This window comes from Apteryx mantelli, chromosome 3, assembly GCF_036417845.1.
Source record: "Apteryx mantelli isolate bAptMan1 chromosome 3, bAptMan1.hap1, whole genome shotgun sequence".
Lineage (NCBI taxonomy): Eukaryota > Metazoa > Chordata > Aves > Apterygiformes > Apterygidae > Apteryx > Apteryx mantelli.
Window position 1 is genome coordinate 113,086,968 of NC_089980.1, and position 25,802 is coordinate 113,112,769.

At 40.1% G+C, this 25,802-nt stretch overlaps 1 protein-coding gene across 11 annotated transcripts; it reads left to right on the forward strand.

Annotated features, from left to right (window-relative positions):
- Nucleotides 1-100: 100 nt before the first annotated feature.
- On the forward strand, nucleotides 101-24,449 carry CILK1 (ciliogenesis associated kinase 1). 11 transcript variants are annotated; one of them, XM_067294182.1, is made up of 15 exons: nucleotides 101-253; nucleotides 1,530-1,657; nucleotides 6,241-6,499; nucleotides 8,436-8,490; nucleotides 9,472-9,593; nucleotides 11,578-11,657; nucleotides 12,560-12,692; nucleotides 13,233-13,404; nucleotides 13,975-14,142; nucleotides 15,652-15,951; nucleotides 17,069-17,259; nucleotides 17,892-18,043; nucleotides 19,530-19,658; nucleotides 20,774-20,887; nucleotides 21,380-24,449. In XM_067294182.1, exons 3-15 carry the CDS (start codon nucleotides 6,399-6,401, stop codon nucleotides 21,532-21,534), a joined length of 1,872 nt encoding a protein of 623 aa, XP_067150283.1. In that variant the 5' UTR covers nucleotides 101-253; nucleotides 1,530-1,657; nucleotides 6,241-6,398; the 3' UTR covers nucleotides 21,535-24,449. The 11 variants fall into 11 exon arrangements, with proteins under 11 accessions (XP_067150283.1, XP_067150290.1, XP_067150286.1 ...); XM_067294189.1 differs by having other exon boundaries at nucleotides 6,320-6,499; XM_067294185.1 differs by having other exon boundaries at nucleotides 1,530-1,651.
- Nucleotides 24,450-25,802: the final 1,353 nt, after the last annotated feature.

Here is a 25,802-nt window from a genome sequence, read left to right on the forward strand (position 1 = left end):
GGGCACGTGGTAAAGCCCTTTAAAGGCCGCCGGGCGCGGACGCAGGAGCAATGGTGCTTGCTGCGCCGCGGGGAGCGCGGCGCCATTTTCAAGGGCAGTGCCGGGCCCGGGCGGGCGGCGCCGCAGGCCTGGCTCCGGGCACACCGCCTGCGAAATTGCTGGCGAGTGCGCGCACAGCTATGGTGTGTGCAGACGCTTTGAAACGTCCCTGCTTGTTCAGCACAAATACTCAGAGACCCTTTCTTTAAAATGTGTAAGTACCCCCTCAGCCCTAGGTTAGCAGGAGCTGTGGTTCAGTGTTGGCGTAGAGGTTTCCCGTGTAATTATGGTCAGGCTGGGGCTATTACTGCCGATAAATGAAAAACTGGATACACAAAGGAGTGCGTAGCACTGTGGCTGTGCATATAATAGCATTGCAAAAGTCAAATGAATCTTATGCTGTGTCCTGCCCATCCAGTTCGACAATGAATGAAGAGATTTAATACATGCTATCTGTATACCTTATAAGATTTTCTAAAGACGGCTAAAATATTTTTTCCTTAATCTGAATTACAATCTTATTTTGGGGGGGGGGGGGAATAGAGACAGAGTATGTATACACAACTCCCCTGTTAACCCCCTTATCCATGGCTACAACCCTAAATATTTTTACGAGCAAAAGGAGGGGGCTGGGCTGGGCAGGGCTGCGAGCTCCTTTGCTGAGTTGCTGGAGGTGAGGGAAGGGGTGACTCTAGGGTGAGGGGGACTGGAGGGTCAGGAAGCGCCTGGGTCTGGGCAGGCTCACGCAGTTTGTGCTCTGGAGCAACTGGGGGTGAACGGTGGAGATGACAGTAGCGTCGTAGCAGAGGTTTTGAGATGGGGTGACCATGAGCAGTTCCATGGCTGGACACATCTAATGGGTCTTCTCGTTTGGGGTCAGAGTCAAAGCTGTCAGGCCGTTTCCCTGCCTGATTGTTTCTCTCTTCTTTTGGAAATGAAGAAGCTCTGCCTTTAACAATGGAAAAACGGTACTATAACTGTCATCAGGCTGGGTGTAAATACATGTATATGCATGTAAGATGTTATAGGGATGACTTACAGCTGAATTCTCTTTTGGGTTAATATGCACTGCTCCAGCTGGTTTCACTGGGAGTTAGGCGTGCCTGTCTGTAGTAGGGAATTTAACTCTTAATTTTATGGGTTCTCCTTTTTATTTAACAAATGTAAATGTTCCAAAGACGAGCCTCTATTTTGCTCTGGGGGTGTATCTTTTCCCTGACATAAAGTATTGCCCAAGAGGAGGAGCTGTGGCATGCTCCTGAATTACAAGACCAGCTCACTCTGCCTTGTAAAGCCCTGGGAAATATCTTTTTGTTTTTACCATTAAAACCTAGATGAACACAAAGTGTAGAAAGAAGCTAAGACTTACAGAATTGTTATTGCAGTGGGATGTGATGATTAATTACCTGGGGCCGACTTTTTTCTTCATTTCTCTTTTTCTGCCTCTCCCTCCCCCTTCCATCCCCCATGACTTAATTTGACGTTGTTAGAGCCAGTGAGAGCCTTGGTGCTCGGGAGGCGAAGGATCAGGCCTCCTTCCCAGCGGCCGAAAGCTTGGAGCCTGCGAGCAGAACTATGCAGCTGAAGCTCCCGGAGGACGGAGGCCTGAGCGGTAATGGTAAAAACCTATGTATTTTTGCCACTTGTTAACGATTTACAGTAATGTTGCTGTATTCCTGTATTGTTTGGTTGTTTAAACTCCTCTTGGAGATGCGATGGAGAGCAGTTATGCAGGGATTATTTTATTTTATTTTATTTTTATTTTTTAGTTTCGGTGAAATGCCGTTCAGCCTTGATCCCTGCTGCGGAGGAGGCCGGAGCTGGGCCGCGGAGCGGGGCGCGACCCGGGCTGCCGCACGGGGCGGGCAGGGGGTTACGCCGTGCTGCTTCCCGGCCTCTTTTTTTTCTCCCCCCTTTCCGCCCTCTTTTTTTTTCTTTTTTTTGGGCGGGGGGGGGTTAAGTCCCGCGCCCTGACGGAAGGCCCGCCGGCGGGGCCTGCCCTGCCCGCGGGGCCGGGGCACCATTTCCCCCCGCGTCGCGCGACCTCCTCCGGCCTGAGAGGGAAACGCGGCGGGAATGGCGGCGGGCTAGCGGCGCCGCGGCCGTGGCGCGGGCGCGGCTCTGTGGGCCGGCGCCGCGGCTGCTGCCGGAGCCGAGCCGTTAGGAGCGCCGCGCGCTTCCCGCCCGCTTTTGTTCAAGGAGGAACAATGCCTGTCCGTCGTGAGTACGGCTCGGTGCTGCGAGTGCCCGTCGTGAGACTTCCTCGCCCTTTGTAAGGGCCTGCCTCTGTGCGTGACTGCGAGGGTGGAGAAGTTTAGACATAAGAGGAGGGTTTTCTTGTTTCTTGTTTTTTCTTTTTTTCTTTAAGTAAATTGCATCAGCGGGATTACTCCCGCGGATAAGCGCCGGGACCGCGCGTCGGCCACTGAGCTGTCGCTTATAAGGCCTGTGGCGCCCGGCCGCCCTGCCGCGCTGCTCAGCCGCCGGCGGCCGGGAGGCCAGGAAGTGCCCGCAGGCTGCGGCCACGCGGGGCAGCTTCGCAAACGCTCTGGGTCCTTACCGCGGGGCGACCCTGCCGTGGCGGGTACGCTGATCTCCCTCTTGTGGGGAACCGCAGAACCCTTTACTGACAATCATAAGCAATAGCCAGACGGAGGTCAGTTTAAAACTACTCTTTAAACCGCACCTTTCTTTATGCTTGCTGCTACTAATATCTTTAGATGACTGCCAGCGCACAGCACGGAGGTTAAAAGCTGCTTGGTGGGTGTTAGTGCTGGCGTTTCTCCGGTTTTGTCAGCTTTCAGTTCTCGGCCCTGCAGCCCTTCAGACGCCAGCGAGGTTACCCATGTGCGTATAGAAATTAAAATAGTAATTTTGCATTGCACTTGCAAAGTCTCCTTAACATAACAGAGAGGCTTGCTTTTAGAGGGACTTTGCTAGTTGACTTGTGTGGAATAAATTGTTTACAGGTGAGATAGGAGGGTTTGGGAACAGTTTTACAATATTGTGAAAATAAAGCTTTTTTTATTCTATTTAGTGTTAATGTTACAGGTAAACGTGACAAATTGACAACCACTCGGGCCGGGTTGCATAAATTCCAATTTAATAAAATAATTGAGCAAGTCACAAGTAAGCAAAACAGCGCTGGGCGGCCGGGGAGTCTCCTGCTCCACCAACGGCGCGCGCAATCCCCCCCTCACAGTCTCCTTATATGCAATTCCAGCTCCGGGTATATGTGGCACTTCCCGCAACTTCTGCGGTTGCGCCGGCTAGGGGGTCTTCTTCAGCCCTCTGCATTGTGAGTGGTGACCCTCAGGTCACGCATATATTTTACAACTTTCAAAGTCGTGCTATATTTCACAGTTGTGTGACATCGCCATCACCATATTAGGCTATCTAAACTAACATTGCCACTTCGCTATCTCAACTCCCTTATCTCAGGCAGGGTACATGCCCCCACCACAGGATGTAGGATGTTCCCACAGATGTTCCCAAGGCTGTTTCTTACTTTGATGTAACCAATTAGCACACATCACAGTCCAGGATGTTTCAAGGCTGTTTCTCAATTTGATGTAACAAATTAGCACATATCACATTAATGCACTCTTTTCTTCCAGTCCAAGCCATTTTTTCAGTTAGTATTTACATCATGGAAGCCAGAAGGTGAATCTAATAATGTGAAGCTGACTGTGACAATGTGAAACTGCCTGTCGTAGACCCATGCGCTCTTTTCAGGGGGACTCCACTGACATTAAACAGGCTGCAGGATTAGGGTTTAGTTTATTTCAATAGTTCAGGGTGAACTACAAGATGATAAACACAGAACATAAGTGTTGCAAAGGAAGCTAAATTTTAAGAACAGTTGCACTGGTAAGCTCAGCTTTATGATACTGATTTAGTTAACCAAAAAAAGATGTTATTTAGCTTTTGTCCAGTGGATTTTTGTACAAGTGGTTTTGTGCTTCCATAGGAGTCCTGTTAACTTCTGTGCATCCTAGAGTGTATTTTAACATGCATTCCTCATTAAATCTTTTCTTATTATTTTAGATTATTTTTTTCCTCTCTAGTTTCCTTGCCTTCCTTTTCTCCCCCAGCAATATTTGAATTTGTTTGTTTCGGTCACATTTGACAGCTGAGCTGGGATCTCAAAGATAATTTACAAGTTTTGTGAAAATCAGTGGCTCGGGAAAGGAGGGGGGCTTCAATTAATATCCCTGGTGAGGGATAGGCAGTTATATGTTCACACCTTTATCTATTCTAGAGACATCAGCCAAATGATCTATCCGTGATAGCCATTGCTGGCTATTACTAGCGATGTCATGTGCTAACAGTGTTATGCGTATTTTGGTTCGCTGTGGTTATCCGACATAAGGCAAAGATGCTATTCCATTCCAGAGTCACAGTCCCTTGGGAAGGGTTATGTGAGTGGTAAGCCAGCAGCAGCATAATGCTCTGTGAATTGTGAGCCATCGTATCTGCTGGGATTACAATCTCAGAACACTTTCATTAGGAGAGTATTTGCTGAAAAATCCACAAGCCCCATCTGTTTCATTCTGTACTGTATAAAATAATCTGTTTGGGTATTAATAAATACCACATTTTCAGACTGGGATACTCTGTGGTGTTTTATCATTATTGGAAATTTGCAGTAAGGATCTGACTAAAGGTCTGGAAGCCCAGGCTTTTGAGGTTACTATCTAGTCGTTGTGCAAAGACTGAAGAGAATTCAGTAAGCATTTTAACTTGGATACGATCACTGCCTAAACATAGCTTTATGCTGTGCCAGTGCACAACTGGAAAACTAGTCAAAAAGAAACAGATAATGAAAAGCCTTATAAAATGCCATTCGTGTGGACAGGCTCGGTGTTCCTTGGCAAGTGGCCCACAAAGTGGGATTAGGACTCTAATTTAAGCTACTTGGACATGATTCTTTATAGCATGTGGAGAGAAATTGATATGCTAGAGGATGCTTCCCAGTGTTTAAATGTGAGAGACTTGCTCTTTCTTTTTCATACATGATGTATAAAATTGACAAATGGTGTTTTGACATCATGTTTCCTGATTTTCATTTGTTTGTTTGTTCCTGTATCAGTGTTAGTGGGACTCATAGGCTTATAAAACTGAGAAAGAGGAATCTTGGCAACATCTTGTGCTCCTAGTACCTTCAGTTAATGGTATAGTACGTTTGGCAGTGATGTTTCCATCAACAAAATTGTGGTTCTGCGTTGATGTCAATTATAAAGTTCAAGTAACATCCCATTACTTTAAAAATTGTAATTTGGCTTTGCCAGATAAGGCAAGATAAATGCAGGGGTTTAAGGCTGCTATAGAAAAATGTTGAAGTGTAGCTGAAATACGGTTTACAAAAGACAAAAAGTCACTAGCTGCAAATATTGTTGTCCTTGCAGTATTGGAGAAGAAAGAAAGCAAGAACCAAACCCAAACTACAGGGGAATTCTCCTTTATTCCAAGTGTGTGATTAATTTATACAGCATAGATCACATTTGTTCCTTGTAACAGAAATAGTGTAAAGCATAGGAAATATTAGCAGGAATTAGATTGAGTGAATGAGAACTTTCTTGCTTTATGTCTAGCATTCTGTTGTTCATGCAGTGTCAGGACAAAGGGTCTGATAGATAATGTGATATATCTGTTATTCTTAGAGCTTCAGGACTACTGTCCTGAAATATATTTTGTCTTATCTGACAGTATAATATTTTTATATATAATATAGAGATTTTGCTTAAGAGAATACATATGGCTATGTGTCTGGCACAGAGGCCTCTTGAAAGTCGGGAAAATTGGTTTATTTTACCTTGATTGCAGTGTGACCTGTGAGGTGGTGACTTACGTATCTGATAATTTGGCTAGAGCAGATGCTCTGCTATCTTACTACAGTGCTTCATTTTTCTGATAACAGACTATTTTTTCTAAGCTGTGACATTTCATCCTCTGCTTCCAGTAACAGTATCTCCCGTCAGAGCTGCCTATATGCTTCCTGTAAAGTGCCTCTGGTGTTAGAGGGAATCTGCGGAACATGCCCAGTTGCATCCAGATACAAGTTGTCCCTTTCTGATAGGAAGTCAAGACAAGTGTTTGTGTATAGCTTAAAAGAACTATCTCTTGGAGGAGAATGGAGACTGCAAACAAGCAATCTCAAAAGGGTACAAAAATCAAATGGATTATGTTCTGTGCTTTCAGACCAAAGGCTAAGTCTTGAAAACATGATTCCTGCAACTATTCACACTGTCCTGAGTGCTCTGTATTTATGCTGCCACAGAAAGAACTGGTTACACTCGGAGGAGAAACACAAGAATCACTAAGGACTGAAATGCGCTTGCAGCTAAAGTTTCCTCATCATGAATAGGTACACAACTATCAGACAGCTTGGCGATGGGACCTACGGCTCTGTCCTCCTAGGGAGAAGCATTGAATCCGGGGAGCTAATAGCCATTAAAAAGTAAGTATCTTCATTTATTGCTCAACAGGATATAGTCCAGACTTTTCTGTTCTGTGGTCTGCATTTCTTGGTCATGCTGGTTTGTGTACTTCAGATTCCATGCAGCATACACTTTTGGGGTTGAGCTTTGTGTGCTACCCCAATAGGAGTTTCCTGTATCCTCCAAAGCCGCACAGAAAATAAAGGGTGAGATATATAGACTTAACATAATAGCATTCAGATAATGCATGCAGTCAAATGTGCATTATCTATATTATATACTGTATTTTGCAGTGATGTTTTAGAATCTACAGCCCCTTCCCTGTTGCTTAAATGGAACATATATTTCGTGGTCTAATTTCCCGTCTGATGTCAGTATTGCAGCAGTAATTAACACAGTGGATCTCATTGTCCATTATCTGTGTCTTCATATTCTAACACATATTGCTCTCTTTAGGTTAAATTTTTCTTTAAATTCCTTGAGAAATCCATTTAATTTTCTCATTCCCTCTCTGCCGCTTCAGCAATGACCTCAATTTATAAATGGCAAACTTGTCCTTGTTATGGTAAGAGACAGCCATAAAGTATTGCAGACGCTTTCCTGAAAAACCAGCTATGACCCCGGGACATACTTGTCGAAAGAATGTTCAGTACAGTGTTGTTTTGTATGAGCAGTCAGTAGCTGGCTTCAGCAACTTTCTAAATTCTCTGTGCTGAGGATATTTTTCTTTTTCCAAACCTTACTAGAGACACTTTTGATTTTCATTTTGCATTATGGTGGAAACGCAAGCTTTCAGAACAAACCATTGCAGTTGAAGAAGATACTTGTTTAGTTTACATTTCAATGCCAATCCATTGTTAAGAACAAATGTGGCATGGTGGCTGGAAGCACAAGACAGTAATTGCAAAGAACCCAATTTAAACCCAAAAAAATCTATAACCCTACATGAAATGAAAGACAGTGACAGTCGTCTTAAGCTACTCAGTCAGAGCAGATTTCAAATTGGAAAATTCCTACTATAGAAAGTAACACTGATTTCTTACTAAAGTTAGGCAGAGAGTCAGATCTTCAAAAGTTGCCTAACTCCCACTGAAATCCAGACTCTAAGCAGTCAGGTATTTTTGTAAGTTTAACCAGTGCTCTTCTGCCGTGTGTGTGTGTATGTACACAAGCTCTGGTTCTCTCTGTCCTAAAGCATAGAACTGTGTGTGAAAGAACTGAGACATGTGAACTATCAAAATAAATCAAGTTTGAACAAATATGACCACACTTTATGCAGAAATACTATGGTCACAGTTGCATTCTGGCTTGGGGGGAGGGGGGGAAACAGATGCCCTGTCCACCAAACAGTTTGTTCTTGTTAGAGCAGTGTTTCTTAATAGCTTGAAAGGAGAGGCAAAATTTGAAAAGCAATTGGTGTAATAGGTGTAACTAGCAAGGCAGAGAGATAAATGTTGGGAGCACTGAAAACTGAAGAAATGCAACTGTACAGGAGAAAGCTATGGAAATTTCAAGATCTAGAGGAGAGGAGCAGGAAGAATATGATGAAATTGGAGACCAAGTAAAGTGATTTAATTTGACTTTAGTCTTCTGTAGATTTGTTTCAAAACTTAATCTGATTTGTTCATAACTGTTTTCACCCTTGTTCTTTTTATGATTAGGCTCTAGCCAACTGGGTTATATACTGGAATGAAAAATAGCATGTCCTGACTGGTTAAAGGTTCTGACTTTTTTGCAAAATGTGCAAAATAATACAATCTTTTATAATAATAATGCTACTTACTTCTACTACAGTGTACCTTGTCTAGATATGTAAAGTTTTTTTGACAAGGGAAGTACCATGACTCCTTATATTTAGATGGTGAAACTGAATCACTAAGCTGTAATGAGACTTGTGGATCTCAGACTGTAGCTGGTGTTGACCATATATTACTGTTTTTCTCTCTGTTATTGTAGAATGAAGAGAAAGTTTTACTCCTGGGAGGAATGCATGAACCTTCGAGAGGTTAAGGTGCTTGTTTCATTCAATGGTTGACTTAAAAATTAAATTAGAAAAGCCCTCTCTGCACTTCTACCCCTTGTATCAAAAAGTTCCCCCCAGAATGAACTGTGGAATGTGTCACTAATAGTTCTGTTTCCTGGATTTGCATTTGAATCGGATGCTATTCTGTAGTTGTATATAAAAAAAAAAAAAAAAATCATTTGGTTGTAGAGAGCTTCTTCCTTCTTGCAGTAGGTGGTGAGAGAGTATCTCCTGGCAGTCTACACAATATAATAGCTTTCCAATCACAAAGCCTGGAGTTGCTTTGGTGTGTGCTTTTTAGGGCATGAGAACACATGCCCTTTGCTCAGCAATAACCCCTGCATATGCAGTTTTTTTTGTTTTTGGATAATTGGTTTGGAGACACATTTAGCATGAAGTTCTGCCACCATGAAAGCTTTAGGTACGTGCTTTAAGGATCTCCCATGATTTCCAATCCTTGCTGTTACTGTTGTAAACAGATGCAGAAAGCGTAGGTCACTTTTCTTCCAGTGCCATGTATTTTTACTCTGTTGCTACAGCAAGAATGAATGAAGAGCACACTGAAAGTCTAAAAAGAGGGGGGAATGAAGACCTGGGGGAGAATTTTCAGGGCTGTATTTTGTCCTGAGTCTAACCTGAGTATCACCAGTGAGAATACAAGAGGAATGTGAAGTCTGCCAGTGGGAAGTTGCATAGAGAGAAAATGCAATTGTTCTTGTTCCTACTACGGTGCCAGATAGTTGGCCTTTGAAAGACTGTCAGTGCATTTTACATATATACTGTATATATAACTGCTAATATTTGAAAATCTGGTCTTTGTTCTCAGAGCTGTCTGATTATTTTAAAAATTAAATAATTCTTGAAGAAAGTCTTCTGCATTAGTGAAATCTTCTGCATTAGTGAAATAGTATTTTCTTTTTTCTTAGAGTAAAACCCTTGTAAAATCCTGTTTGTGTTCTCTACTTCTAGTCTTTGAAGAAATTAAACCATGCTAATGTAGTAAAACTGAAAGAAGTAATCAGGGAAAATGATCATCTCTATTTTGTCTTTGAATACATGAAGGAAAACCTTTATCAGTTAATGAAAGAAAGGTATGTAAGAGCATCACACGTTCCTGCAATAAATTAATACTTGTGTAATGTGCTCATTCTCCTTGTTTTTAATATACCTGTTACTTCTCAAAGGACTCAGAGTCATCTGTTTAGGCCGAGATCACTGTAACTTAAAGCTGTATACTACAGTAAGAGCTGTGGCTGTCTCCTTTGAGCTTATCTTCCCCACTTCCATACTAAACCACCACTGGAAAAGTGCTTCCAGTATCTCTTCCCAGATTAGCCTGACAGGTAGGCAGGGTACTCTTTTGAGAGTTAGGAGTTGTGGGCTTTAACACCTCTCAGGCTGCGGAGGCACTGAACTTGGACCTTTCTAGGTAAGTGCTCAAACCACCAGCACTTTTTCTACTAGAGGCAGGTATCACTACCTATTCCCATATCGTTGCCTTAAAAGAAAAAAAAAGTTGAAATACTGTTTGTGAGGAACCTAATTCTGGATTGTTTCTAAGATACTTTTTGCCTTGCAATTTGAACTGAGGTGTCCAAAGCCTGTCTGTTTTATTTGTTAATATTCTCAATAAAATCTAGGTCTTTGATATTAACTTGAGTATTAATAGAGTCTTAATTTTACCGAAGCCTTAATTTTAGCCTTTGGCTCATGACAGAATCCTCAAATGTATAATCAAGGGTGAAATAGGTCCCTGCTTTGAAGTGTTCCCTGAAGAAGGCTTTTAGTTTCTCTGGACCATAGAATCCTAGGAGAGAATAATCTTACTTTGTTTAGCCAAGTTTTATTACAGTATATCTCTGTGAATACTTTGTAAAATATCTTTTTAGGCATATAAATACTTATTATACATACACAGGTATAGAACAACTTTCACTAAATTCTGCACGTAGATTTAGATGCCAATTGTTAATTATATGAAATGATGAACTTGAGAAAATTATTCCAGTTTATAACATACAAGCCAGTTTATCTTTAGGATGTATCACAAAATTTCTTAGAAATGCTTGATATATTCTACCTCCTTATGAAAATTAGAAAGGCAGCATACTTTCACAGGCATCTATGTATCATATTTGTTACAGTTTAGATAAGCTCAAACTAATTAGACATTCTGTAAGTTAAATCTTTAAAAATGTGATTTATTTGTTTAAGTCATAGTTAAAATTGTCTGTCTTGTTGGAAGGGACTGAGAGGAAACTTGGTTCTTTTTCTGCTGTAGCTTAAAAAACAAGCAAGCGAGTACAAAAATCTGACTCTAGTCTCTGATCTCACTTGTAAAATATGTGATGATCATGTTTTTTGAGAGGAATCAAGTTCAGGAAATTGAAGAAGGCTCAGGCCTCCTTCTTCATTCACTGTTAGGCTCTTTCTGATTAAAATTGTCTCTAATCTTCCCCCAAATCCTCTCTGCTGTGTTCTGGAATGCGCAGAGGCGTCTGGTATAGGGTTGTTTAACCCAGAAAAAGGGGCTGTCGTAAAACCTCCTGCTGTCACCGATCATCTTGTCTGAGAAGAGCCTCTTGTCACTGAGGGCAAGGGAGATTGTTTTTCAGAAAACAGAAGAGGAAAGAGCTGTTAGATAATAACACAGGAAAGTCAAATATGTGGTCTGTAAGTGTCTTTACAAGAAAGGAAGAAATGCACAGAAGAAACTGTGCAAGAAAAATACTTAATTAACATGAACCCTCGCTGTCTTGAGGAACATGCCTGATGCCCATTTCATTTTAAAGTTTGTTCAGTTTCACCAGTTTTCTTGGTTGTTGTTGTGGGGGTTTTTTGTTTGTTTTTTTTCTTTTAACTCACTGTCCCCCATAGTCTACCATAACATAATATGGCAGTTCTACAAACTGCATAAGTTTTGCTGGAGAAATAAACTATATCAGAGCACATAAAAAATGTATGTCACCATTTTCTTGTCATTATTAGCTTTAACCTTTGGTTTGTGAGCTTGCGTAAGCTGATGTGTTAACTTAATCATTAACATTTATTTCCTCCTCTTCTTTTTTCCTGCAGAAACAAACTGTTTCCAGAATCTACAGTTAGGAATATTATGTATCAGATCCTGCAAGGACTTGCATTTATCCATAAGCATGGTAGGCTGTTTTAGCTGCAACATTTTCAATTTGAACAAGGTAGTATCTGTATAAGTTTTTTAAAAGAATGCATTAACAAGTACTTTAGTACCTTTATTAAAGGGAGGGATCAAAAGAATGGTACTACAGTAGAGATTCAGATTACAGAAAATACTGAGCAGGTCATTAGAGAGCAGGTGTCTGCATTTTTTCAGCTGCATGATATTTTAGTTTGGATGCTGGCTTAGTTCCCATTCAGTGGATTTCCACTTTCTAAAACCGGCTGCTGGCCACTTCTTAAAACTCATCTGATGTTAACGGGCACATTTCTTTATAGACTTAGGGGTCCCCAGAGATTAGGAATAAAGAATAAATTATTCTCTTCTTTCCCCTCAAGGTACACACAGATACATGTATAAAAGGCACATTCTTTTTAAGATATGCTTAAAATAGTATGTCTGAGTGACAAACAGCTTTCATTGCATTCCAGCTAATTGAAAAAAAAAAAAAGCTTTAAAGTGCAAAAAAACCCTACCTCATTTATTTTTATTTCTATTTTGTTTAAAAGAACTTTGAGGTAAACTTTTTGATTCATTGCACAGTTTCCAACACAATTAGAATAAAGCTAGTATTAAAATGGTGTAGATTTAGCTTTCCTTTAAGGAGGTGTCATTTGAAAGAAAGCTACCTGATCAGATGCTCTGAATAGTTATAAGATGGTCAGCTTGCATACATTCTTCTTCAGTCTGACAAAACAATTATTTTACTGACTGCCTCTGTTGATTATGTAAGACTTTGAACTTCTGTGTTATACTATTCAAACATTAGCAGTAAGAACTAAAGCAAAAGAATCCAGGTGGAAAACTAAGGCTACAGCTGCATGTGACATTGCAATGCACATCAATATTTCATTTCAATTTTAGGGTTCTTCCACAGAGACTTGAAACCTGAAAACCTCCTTTGCATGGGACCAGAACTTGTGAAAATAGCGGACTTTGGCTTAGCCCGAGAAATCCGATCTAGGCCTCCTTACACTGATTATGTATCCACAAGATGGTGAGTGCGGGTATTCACCTACATTGTATGAAATTGCATGTCTCGTAATCAAGCCTTTAAAGAAGTGATGTGTTAAATTTGTGCTGAATGTAATATCACTTTTGATGCCTCCTCTTTATGAAACTTTTGTTTAAGCTTAGCTAATTTAAAAAGTTTCAGTTAATGCAAGACAGATTACAAATGGCAGCAGCATAGGAACAAAGAGGGGCCCTGACAAGGCAGGTGCGACAGGCTGGAAATGCTGCATGTCAGCTCTCTCATAAGAGAGCTTACAAGAGCTTATGTAGTTTCTAATTCTTAATTCTTAAAAAAAATATATATATATATATATATATATATATATATATATATATATATTTCTACATGTTGGGTAGGAGAAGATAAGAGCATCTTAAGGGATGTTTGTCCTTAGCAAAGAATGAAGATCCAAACGGTTTCATGTATGAGGGGACTCTGTTTGAATTGTGTTTATTGTTGGGATTTGTTTCTAGTTTTCTTTTTCTTTTCCTCTTTTTTTTTTTTTTTTTTTCTCTTCTACAGGTATAGGGCTCCCGAAGTCCTTCTGAGATCCACCAGCTATAGTTCTCCAATAGATATCTGGGCTGTTGGTTGTATAATGGCAGAAGTTTACACACTGAGGCCTCTCTTCCCAGGTGCCAGTGAAATTGATACTATATTCAAGATTTGCCAAGTCTTGGGGACACCAAAGAAGGTAGCTACAGTGCTCATTCCACACTGCAATCACAGCAGAGCTGTTCTACAATACAGTACGGCACTTTGATTATCAATTTTCACCCTTACTGTTATTATATGGCACTGATCTCAGATCTGATAAAAAAAAATTAAAACTTATTTTTCAGTGAAATAAGCATTATATAATTATGCTTTTAAAAACTGAAACTGAAGGTTAGAAGAGGAGAGGAGAAATATACCCCTGAACAGTGTAAAAAAAAAAAAAAAAAAAAGTCATTAGTGTGTGATTTATTTTGAGAGTGAAATTTCATTTTTCTCTTGGATGTTGATGTCTGTTTTGGTTTAAGTGGCTAGAAATCGGAAGCGTGACAAGACTTCTATCTCCTGATCTCATTTGTGACTTTGACTTGGTCAAATATAAAGCAAGACTGTTACCTCCCACTAGAGATTTGAGGTCTGGTGAAATCTGTAAAATAGTCTGGGATAGCTGGATGAAATCTACTATTGATATGAAAATATATGCTAGTGTACTTAGGAGCTATGATGTTCTACACTTGAGCTTTGTGATCAGTAATCTCTTTTCTTCCAGAATGACTGGCCTGAAGGCTACCAGCTTGCATCCTCCATGAATTTTCGCTGGCCTCAATGTGTACCTAACAACCTAAAAACCCTCATACCTAATGCCAGCAGTGAAGCAGTGCAGCTCATGAGAGACATGCTGCAATGGGACCCCAAAAAGCGGCCAACAGCTAGTCAGGTTTGGAGATTTTTTTCCTTTTTTTGTTTCCTCATTTCTGCATATGACTCTTCCTTTCACCACAAGTCACTTCTTTATTGGCTGTCATTTCATGGTTGCTCAGGGACCCAGTTCTTAGAAGGTGTCAGTTTAGGAAATGAGCAGAAGCCAAGAAGACTTTGCAAGATAAGGGGAGTATTTACAGGGGAATAATCAATCCATTGCCTGCAACATCAGTTGTGTGGGATGTGTCCTCAATGATAAAATGATCAAAGGCATGACTGCAGTGTGTTTAAGTACATCTGAATTGCATATAACCCAGTCCTTGTGAATAACAACAGAGTAAAGGTATAATGTGTGGAGAATAGCCCATGTTGAAGCTATGATGTCATTCTTTCATTGCTATTGATATGTATGTTGCCTGGATAAAGCTAGCTTATGCAGGGCAGTTTGCAGGGCAGTCTCAACTTGATTGCACTGTAAATATATCCCAACATCCCATACAAAAACATATCCCAGGTCATCAGTATAGCAGATATAATGGTCTGGTTGATTCTGGTGGCAGTAGCTACTGATTTCAGATACCCATACTATAGAGATAGTACCCAACTAATGAAATAAGTAGGGCACCTTTTGCAAACAGCTGTGACTTTGGGTTCAAATGTGACTTGACTTCAGTACCTCTGACAGTACCAGTACTTGACTTCATTTGAACCTCTATAGTTGTATCAGACCTTTAGCACAAATTGTAATAAAAAGCTTTAAGGCTAATTAAAGCAGGTAAAAGGTAAAATAGAAGAAGAACCTTCAAAGGTGAGAAAGAACAAAAATAGTGAATTTAACTTAGTATTAAGAGCCATTAGCAAACAGTACTTAACATCTGTTTTGCAATAAGGTCCAAATACAGAAACGAATCTGAGTTTTTAGAAACTTTTTACAATGAAAGCTCTTTGGGAAAGCAGAATGAGTACACCTGAAGCAGCAAGATGGGCAAAGATGAACTGCCTTTACTTAATTACCTGTGAAGCAGGGCAAAGATATTTTTACCAACTTATCTTCCAAAAAAGAGAGAGACTGATTTTCATAAGGAATAGGTTTGCTTCACTTCCATTCTCCAGCCCCAAGACAGTATGAAGAGATGAGATCTCTGGGATCATTCCAGTCTTGATTTCTGATGCTGTGATGACAGGTGTGCATGTGTTTATATACCACCTACCCCCCCCCCCACTCACCCATCTCACATAGTGAAATGTGTCTTTAGTTGGTGCATATCTATAGTTAAGTTTCTTCAATTCTGGGGAACATTTTCCTTTTCTCTGTGTCAGCAGGAGATCTAATAACTTGGTATCTATTTGGAATTTTGTACTATTACAGCACTATTGACTAATTCTGAAGTGGATTATGCTCACTGGAATCTTGTGTTATCTGTTTCCTATCCTTGAAAAAGGAAAAGTACTGTTCCTTAGGGCTAGGATAAGGTAGAAACTTTGGTTTCCTAAGTTGAATCCTGATATCCTTATTATGTTTTAGGCACTTCGATACCCATACTTCCAGGTTGGACATTCCCTGGGCATTCAGGAACTGGGAAAACAGAAGGAACTCCATGATAAATCAGCTCTCCATCATATTAAACCTGTCCCTCCAGCACAACCCCCTACAAAACCCCACATGCGCATTTCTTCAAGACCATTTCAGCAAAGCCAGCCTTCTCAGCATTTGATGTATCCATATAAGACGGACACCTCTGGAGCTGATCACAATAGCCATTTACGGGAGGACAAGTCTAACCAGGTGCTGCTGCCTGCAATTCACAATAAGGTCCCTCAGCAGGTAAAGGTCAACTTAGCATAAGGTATACTTCTGAATGTGTTGCCTCATCTGTCATTAATTGCATTCTTTTTTCCTGTTCTTTTGCATAAGTCCTTGTGCTCTACTAAATAGACAGGAAATGGAATAAAGAGTAGCTATAAACTGGAAATTATTCTGAATAAATAATCTGAATTATTCTGAATAAATAATAAATAAATAAATGAAATTTCAGTCTGATTGCCATAAAACAAGCAGGTCTATTTCTCAAAGCCATTTTACATGTCCTTTTACTGTAAAGCAGACTTAAAGGATGACACTGATTTTACATGAGTATAATGATGCTGAGTGGGCAGAATGTTAACGAAATTGATTCCAGGGAGAAAAATATTAGGCTAAATAGTTTTGAAAAATGAGAGCTATTCCCTTAGTCTATTTCAGGCATCTAATTTAAATGATTAACTAAAAAGATTAGTCTCTTTGGGCTCTTCTACAGGCAATGGAAAGCAATAGATTTTTCCTTCAGAATAAGAACTTACTGTTTCTGTTGACTATGCAAGGAGACTGGATTCCTAAGACAGATGAATAAAATACGTAGTGTGAATGCTTCTGCTAAGAGACAGGTTTTAAGTAGGGTGTGTGCTGGGCATGTACCAAATTGCCCAAAGTTAAAATGTACAAATGCACTTAAATGGCAAAAGAGACCCAAATTTGCACCTGCAATGTCCTGTAGGAAAAAATGCATTTTAAAAATGCCTAGGCTCAGGCTTGTGGAAACATGAGCATGCATGCAGTTTTACACTCACAAGATGGGTCAAGAAATAAAAATCAAGTATGAGGTAATTTTTTGGAAGTTGTATAGTGAAAAACAAATAGAATTGGAAATGAGACATAAGAAACTTGTTCTCCTGTCAGTGCAAGCTACTTCAATATAGGATGAAATGCAGAAGACAGCAGATAGTCTACAGGCTATAGATCGTGTTCTTAATATGTTAAATCAAAGGTTAGATTTCTGTTGTTATGACTCTATTATCACTCTTATTCTTTGAGGTAAAAAAAAATCCTCTTTTTACTCCTATCGTATATCCTTACGTCTGTGGTGTAAGTGTGTGAGTTTGTTTCTTTTTAATCATTATAACAGAAAATATCTGGTGGGGCTGAAAACATAAATAGTGAACTTCAGCCAAAAACTAGGCGAAGGTGGGGACATCTTGCCAGAACAGTGAAGAGCTCTGAAGCCTGGGATGACTTGGAAGATCTTGATTTCAGCTCTTCCCTCATGAGAGCTGACTTGAAAAACAAGATAAGGCAGAACGATGAAACTCTTTGTAGGTAAGTTTTCTCTTATGTTAGCATGCTGTTTGGTCTCATTTCTTTAAGCTTCACCTCTTTTTTCAGAGTCTTTGCTCTTTATGATCTCTACACATCTAGAAATATATATCCAGCCTAGTAAAGGACATACAACTTTTCTCTCTTCTACTTTGTCTTGATTTCTTGTTGCTTTCATGCTGACTCTTCTGATAGCAGCATATTCTTTCATAGACTAAGCATCTTTCTATACAGTTTCATATCCATTTTCCCCTCTGAAAATCATGCTTAGCTTGAGTCTTCCCAAATTAATCTCTGAATATATACTTTCTACTTCATGTATGAACTATTTTAACATATTCCACACATTTAAACTGTTTTGGATGAGACTAAGCTGCACTTTCACTGAATCAGACACAGTAGATGAAAACTTACAAAGCAATTTTTATAAAGGGACTTAGAGACTCAAATCTGATTTTCAGGAGCACTTAAATGGCTTCAGTGCTGAAAATATTTCCTGTTGTCTGTGTGTTTATGCTATAGCAAACACAATATGAGGAAATGATCCCTGGAGATGGGATGGAGGAGAGAAGGCCGACTGTGGATAAACATATGCTATAAGTGTTGGACTAAGCATAGCAATTTTTGGGTTATAGATTTGAAAGCATTTTGGACCTGAAGCCTTCGGATGCTGTAGGTTCTGGCAGCAGTGCACCTTCGCATGCTACCTTTCCAAGGCAGGACACGCCCACATTGCGAGTTTCTGCAGCAAAGCAGCACTACTTGAGACATTCTAGGTATCTACCTGGTTAGTAAAAAATATATATTTCTTTTTCTTCCTGTAATTCCAATGGCAGAATGAAATGGTCATTAATACATTAAGCTTTATCCTTTTGAGCTTGTAGAGGGGGAGTACTGCTTAAGGAAAATGAGGGAAGCAAGAGCTTTCCTGCTAGTGTAAATGGTCATAATACAAAGTATACTTTAGCGGGCTAGAAACTGAGGTAAATCCTGCTTACAGGAAAAGGATAGGATTGTTGGCATTTCTTCCTTCTACCAGACACTCTTTTTATACTTTAAGTGTGTTAGAAAACATCCATTAATGAGCCAAGTTATTCCCTGCTTCCCAAAGAAGGGTAAGACTGGTCTTCCAGTCTGGAAAAAAACTGAGGGCATTTTTGTCCATCTCATGAATTTATAATAGCATGAACAGCAAATGTTACATGACAGCTAGTGGGAATACACTTTGATGTGGCTTGGAGTTAAACAGAATACAACTCCGTGTCTCTGTAGAGGAATCACATGCCTGTCTTTCTGTTAACCTTTGCGGTACTGACACCAGCACTGGGGCAGAATCTAGTACGGGGGGGGGAGCATAGCTCCTTGTATTGAAGATGAGCTGTCTGAAAATGTATCCTCTTTCATAATTTTTGTTTGTAAAGCCACTGTTAGCAATCCATTAACTTGCTGTGTAAATACTCCAAAATTAAGTTAGCAGGAAGGGAATATGATGATGGACTGAGACTTAGTCTTTTTTCCTGACACACAAGTGGTGTGTAGCTGTAATGTTTACCATTTCAGACACTTTCAAAACTGGACCATTGAAGTAGAGTTTTGGTAGCTAATACTTGTGTCGCTGAAGAAGGTTGTAAAACCCGGTGATCCCAAGTCTGCTTTTGCTTTACCACAAACTGTGAGCACATCCTTCCATGCTAGATACTCTGCTTAAATATGGTGTATATATATCAAATACAACTAATACATGACATATGAACTCTACTGCAAACTGCTTGTAAAATCTGTGTGAAGAACTTTTCTTGGTTTCAGTAGAGGCACCAGAGAAGAATATGAAAATTATGAGAAATGCAATTACCATTATTTAATCTCATGGTATTTTGTCACTGTAAGGTTAAAATTTGTGACATGATGAATTTAACAGAAAACATAATTTTCACCTATGTAGCACGGTTCACCTTCTGTGACTTCATAGTATTTCTGAATGTAAATGTCCTGATGTAAGAATCCTGCTCTACCGTTCTTGACATAAACAGTTGTTGAGGCTAGTGAAACTCTTTCCACTAGTATCCTTGCAGGAGCAGAGCCTATGGATAGTCACAGCAGTATGTGTGAGAGAATAGGCAGTAATGCAGAGGCAGCATGGTAGAATGAAAGATTTTTAGTTAAGTTTGCTGAACTGAACAACTGCTCTAAGATTGTGCATCAGACTGAATGCATGCAAGCCTGTATAACAACTGATTTCAGATGATAAACTCGCTTCCTCATTTTTCCTATAGGAATAAGCACAAGGAATAGCATAGTCTCCACTTCAAGCAAAGAGTCTGTTCCATCTAATCCCTGGCCTAGTTCTGGTTTGCCTGGGAAAGCTTCAGGTTTGGGAGGAAGTATCAACAGGATGAATTCAGGTAAGAAGCTGAGCTTAACACTGTGAGAAAAGCTAATAGGTGGTGTCTTTATAATTCCAGTCAGCTGTATTTTGGGTCACCCATTTCTAACACATTGTCATCTCCAAACATATTTGCTACTGTGTCTGTTCTTTCCATCAAAACCAGTAAAGAGCAATGTTCCTTGGACTTGGGGATTAATTTTAACTGACAAACAGTCATTTCCTCTAATGACTTCCAAAAAGTCTGAAGTACCACATATACAGAAGGATGGACAGCTTAAGTCTGTTCAACTTGAAACACTTTCACTAGCCTTTAATTTCCTTTGTCAGTTCTTGTAAGTCATATTTTCAGGTTTCCAAATTCTTTTAACCCAGCTGCTGCGTAAATTACTGTCACAAAAGGGGAAAGCTGGTCTGGTTTGAAAAAGAACTGAACTAGCTGTGCGCATGACTTTTGCCATTTGAAAAAATAAATAAAATCTATCATCAAATGTCTTTTAATTAGTTAATGTTTAAAATAGTGGAATAAAATAACTGTAGCTTTAAAAATTTCAGACAGAAAGTGAAACTTTTCAAATTTTCTTCAGGTTTTTTTGGCATTTGATATTTCAGGTATTAAATCCCTATTATTTGATTTGAAGTAAATAGATTCTGGCTTCGGTAAGAGCTTTGTCTGGTGTCAGAGCCCCAGACTCACTGCATCCAGCTTAGACACCAAGAGTGACTGCGCTCTCAGAACTGAGTTGCTGAAAGTCAGACCAAAAAATTCCAGCTGAATGCCAAGTCTTGAAAGTTCTAAGAAACCTTGAAAAATGGTGCTAGCATATTTCTAAGGTTAGGATGTTGGGGAGAAGCAGAAATTACCCTTCTAGAGGTGCAATTTATACCTGTTTTCCATTCGTCTTTATGGTAGTCTGATGTTGCCAGTCTCCTGAACAAAGGCCTAAAGGATCAACAGATTTCTAGTGGTTTCAGTGGAGTTCTTGTTTCTGTAAATATATAATCTGGCTTGGTCTTGAATATGACCCACCAATGCACGCATTTGTCAACTGCTGTCAGTAGACCTGTAACAAGCTTTGATAGTATGAGAGATCCATTGTGTTGACCTCAAGTGTTCCTTGCCATTTCTTGCAGGGCCCATAGGATCAAGTGGTCTAACTAGTGGTTATATCTCTTCGTTTCTGAAGAAGGAAGTAGGCTCTGCTGGACAGAGGGTTCAGTTAGCACCAATTGTGGATCCATCCTCTAGTAAGTATTGTACTGAAGTCATCTTGGTCTCTTCCTCATTTCTCTAGTAATGATGTATATATGCAGCACTAAACTACATATCTTTGTTTTACATTATCTGTAAATACTTGAGAGACTAGGGCTGCACATCATGACCTTTCAGAACTTTTATGGAGAAGGAGTAGGTTTAGTTTTACTTTGATTAGTGAATTATGTAGGTTTATGTGCAGCTCTTATCTGATGAGTATATTTCAGTGGAACCTAGAGGCTGGTATGAGAGCTGGCACAGAATTCACAGCAGATGCAGAAGGATGTACGCTAATTTGTCTGTTGCCACTTAGTCTGAAAAGGTTTTAGAGGTTGGACCCACTATTGTTTCACATCGCAAATTCTGTTCAAAAAGGAGGCTTCTTCCCTGAAGAAATGAGGTTGTAGACCTGCAACCAGTTATTTTTTAATGTGGATAGATGGTCACTGAACCTTTATATCCAGATATTTTCTTTTGTCTTGTAGATTATGCTGCTTTGAAGTCAGTAGGACCCCATCTTGGACAACCATCATTTAATTCGCCTTCAAAAAGCACACCAAGGTTAATGCCTCTTCCACCACCAGCTCAGCCAATCCACGGGCGTATTGACTGGTCTTCAAAGTATGGTGCTCACCGGTGACATATGGAAATACGCTCTGAACCAGTGCATATTTCCCATGAAATGGTGACTAACATGAAACAATTTGATATCATTTTGTAAACCTGTAAATTTAAAAGAAACAGATCTTCTATGAGTGAGACACTTTGAAGTTTTTTATTTTTATTTGTATTTGAATGCAGTCTTGTACCTTTTTGTATAAAATTGTTATATAACTGGGTCCAATTATTTTCATAAATCTGATGCATTTTGTATATATGGCTTAGGGGGATTGGCATTTTTATATGATAAACTTTTATAATGAACTTTTTTAAATTTTAACTTTTTCTTTTATTAGATTCAGCTTTTTTATGAAAGTGGGTAGAAAAAGCAAAGCGGTGCAATTTTGCAGTGAAAGAGCAGTGTTGAAGAAGGGGCATTCATCAGACATTTTCTGAAGATTGTGCTGAATGTGGCATTACTGTGAAAATATTACAGCCTCATCTTGATGCCATGCTGCTGTTGTCATCTACTCATTTGCTTCATACTGGCGTCAAAGGAATGACTGAAAGCACTTTCCTTTGCAGTCAGTGGTAGACTGATGAAAGTCCCAAGTCAATGGGAGACTTTTTTTGGTATTTATTTTTGCCTTTAGAAGGCTTTTGTTGGACTGCTGTCTAGCTTTCCAGCCCCATTCTCAGTTCCCATTGAGGGTTAATGGGAATTTGGCCTGAAAGAGAGAAGTAGAAACAGACTAGACTGTTAGATTGGCTGCATTCAGTCTGTGTTTTGCTTTTGTCAAATTTGGGGGAATCTTCTGTTTGGTGACAGGTATTCAATAGATCTGTTTTCTACATAGTGTTTATTTGTCCTGCTTCAAAGTTGCATCTTGGCATTGTTCACCATGAAATAGAATGTGGATCTACTTCAGTGAAAATTTTTAAGGTTTCCTAATGATTTCTAAGGAGAAACAACATATTCTGCTTTTTCTTTTTTTTCTTTCTTTCTTTCTTTTTTTTTTTTTGGTAAGGAATATAGGATCTGAAGACATATTTAAGACAGTATTGCCTATGACAAAGCTGGTTTCACAGACAGATTAACAAAGTATTTGTGATAGCCAGCAGCAGAGTTTAAGGAAACAGTATCGATGCAGTTGACTCAGTTTTCACAACATCGCCCCTCCCCACCCCCTGCCTCTGCAAAGGAGTAAGTTGAAGCTTCCTTCAGTTCTTTTGCACTTCAGTACTTCACTTGCAATAGATGAATATGCCAGTTCCCATAAACTCGGCCCCAGTTTTCTGCTGGAAAAAAAGTGAGACCTTACCCTGGTCCTACTAAACAAACATTCCAAACTTGAATTTAGTTGATTTCACTGAACCTGATACAGCTCTTTTAAGGCAGAAGGAAGTAACTGGGTTTAAAAGAGAAAAGGAATTTGTCAGTAACAGACAAAGGGCAATGGCCCTGCCGCCTGAGGGAGTTTGGCACTGGCAAGGAGCGCCAGAGTTGAGCCATTCATTGGCAAAAGGTAATTTCGATCATGGTGTTTGGGTGTTCTTGCACCTCCTTCCACAGAAAATGAAGCCTGTGGATAAAAGTGGCACAGTGCTGTGGGGGAGCATCTTCTAGTACAGCTGCGTTTTGAAACAGCACAGCAAAGCTGAAGTGTGTTGTAAAAACACATCTTCCTGCAGAAGCGTTCAGAAATGCTCACCTTTTTGGACACCTCACCTGAGTTGCCTTTTATGAACAGAGCAGACAAATGTTAAAAATCCATGAGATGGGGAGGGTATGGTTCTCTGCACCTGGCTCTTGTGAAGGGGCTAGGTGGCAAGCTGATCGACGAGATGGGTGAGATCCTCCCGGTGGAATCTGCCCGCATCCGTTGTGGGCTGGAGACCGGTAATGTACCCTGAGCTTTTCAGTGCTTTCCATGGAGAATGGGAGGGACTGGAGGAGCCTGTACTTTAGGGTCGGCTGCTTGGCTCAATGCTCAGAGGAAGCATGAGGGGCAGGTTGCTTGCATGGGCTCCACGGTGAGACAGTACATGCACATGTACGTGGCAGAAAAGGAGTAGAAGGGTCTATGCCTTAAAAGGAACATGTGTATAGGACTTGTACGTACCAAGGATATGTTGTGTGTCCACCTTCCCCAATTATTTGTTTATAACAAATACTAATTCCAAACTCTATGTAACTGCCTCCAAAGCAGTGATGCCACTGTGTAGCAATAAACTAAAGCATCAATTCTGAGTTCTAAAGCACACACTAATGGTGTATTTGGGCAAGTGGAAAGGGAAGTAGGTATTATTTGTGTTAGAAGCAGACGGACAGTTTTTCTCCTGGTGAAAATAAATACCTGTATTTATGTCTAGATCTCATTTAATTTATTTCCTCACTGGAGAATTGGTCCGAAGGGGGAAAACCCTGATCCTGTGGTTGCTTAAATTACCCACTTGGGGCAGTCTGTTTCATGCACTTACTTCCTAGTAATGGAAGCGGGAGACAAGTCATAAGGCTGTGTTGCTGTGGCTAGGATTCCTCTGGGCAGACACAAGCCTCTTTGCTGTGAGCTGCATGTCTGGGCAGGGGGGAGTGAGAGTCACCCCAGGAGAGATTCAGCTCACCTGAGAATTTAATAGGCCTCTGGAGGTGCCTGGGTATTTCTGCTCCATTTTTCTTATGATGTAAATTGTTCTTATTTCTGCTAACTACATGGAATAGTTCCCATCCTGAAAGTGATAGAGGATGAATCTGGACCTGACCTGAACTTTATGAACCTTAATGAGCCCCGTAGTGATTTCCTTGCACACAGCATTCAGGTTTGGGGTTTGTTCAGCAAAAGGATTAAACAAACAAACAAACAAAAGTAGTCAAGTTCTTTGATATATCTTCTCCTTTCCAAAATGCAAGCCTTTGTTTTGGAAAAAAGCCAATAAGCTTGACATTCAAAATCACCTCTTCTAGTTTGAACTTTGATTTGGTGGGAGGGAAGAAGTGTTAAATAGGAAGTGTAATGACAACACTCTTTGTACTCTTTTTGCTCAAGCAAATTGCTGATGAAATTGGAGAAAGGTCTGTTTGAATACAGACTAACTTGCCGACATAATTTAATGTGCTTTCTCAGTGTGCAATGTAGGTGGAAAAGGCGTTAGTCTTTCTCTGCTCTGAAATCTGGACAAAAGCAGCATATCTGAGAATTTGTCGTACGTAATGTACTACTTTGTTTTAAGATTCAGCAGCATCTTTATGCAAGATGCTTTTAGAAATCTATTGTTTACATTTTCTCAGGCTTATGCCTAGCATTTAATAATGACTGTTGAAAATGAAGGAGCCTGATAGGGGACTCGTGCACCTCTCTAACCCAGGTTTTCTTAAAAGTCTTGTGCAAGTGCCATGCTGTTTGCTGAAGAAGAATCCTAGAAAACCCTTTTCCATGGTATTTGCCTACCTAGTAAGGCAGTTGATGTGAAGAAGATGATCCGTAAAGTGGGGAGGAAAATATTTATTGGAAGAACATCTCTGAGCTTCTGTGGAAAGAGAGGACGGAATTGTCATGGCGAGAAAGATCTTCAAGAAGTAATAGGTCTTCTTTATTCAGTGGTTTTGTTCAAAAATATTATAAATGTTTGTTTCAGTACTTCTGTGTCCAGTTTCCTGCCCAGAATGAAGTTCCTCTTGAAGAAATAGACTAGAGTGTTGAACTTTCATTCATGCTTTAAAAACAGCGCTGTAGTTTGGCTCTTTAAAAACACTCACCCACCCCCCCCCATTTGGTGTCTTCTCAGATGTGCAGTACCTCTTTGTAAGCTGCACTCTTGAGACTTGGCTGTGTGGTTTGAGTCTAACATGGAATTTATGCAGTATGTTGTGAGCTTTGTATACTCCTAGTAGATTAGTCCTTGGGTGGTGACTTCTCTGAAATGAAGAGAAACATGGAATGAAAATAAAAGGTGCATAACACCTTGGAAGAAGGATACAATTGTCCATAACATCTTGCAAGCGTCATTTCTCACCCTTCTGCCCCTGCTTTCAAGACAGTAGAAGCTGAAGACAACTGGTAAGCAACACACCCAGCCCTTTTACGATCTGTTTGAGCAGCCTTGAACTGAGTTGTGCAGGGGCAGAACTAGATGGTGGTTAAATTAAGACGAGTACTTTGTGAAGAAATACATGAAAAAGGTAAGTATTCTAGATTATAAGTATCTTGGCTGTACAGTACTCAAGAATTCACAGGTGGGAGAAGTGATAAACTGAGGGAGCCCAGCAGTGACTGGAAGAATGTTAATTACAATTAATTAGAATTTGCC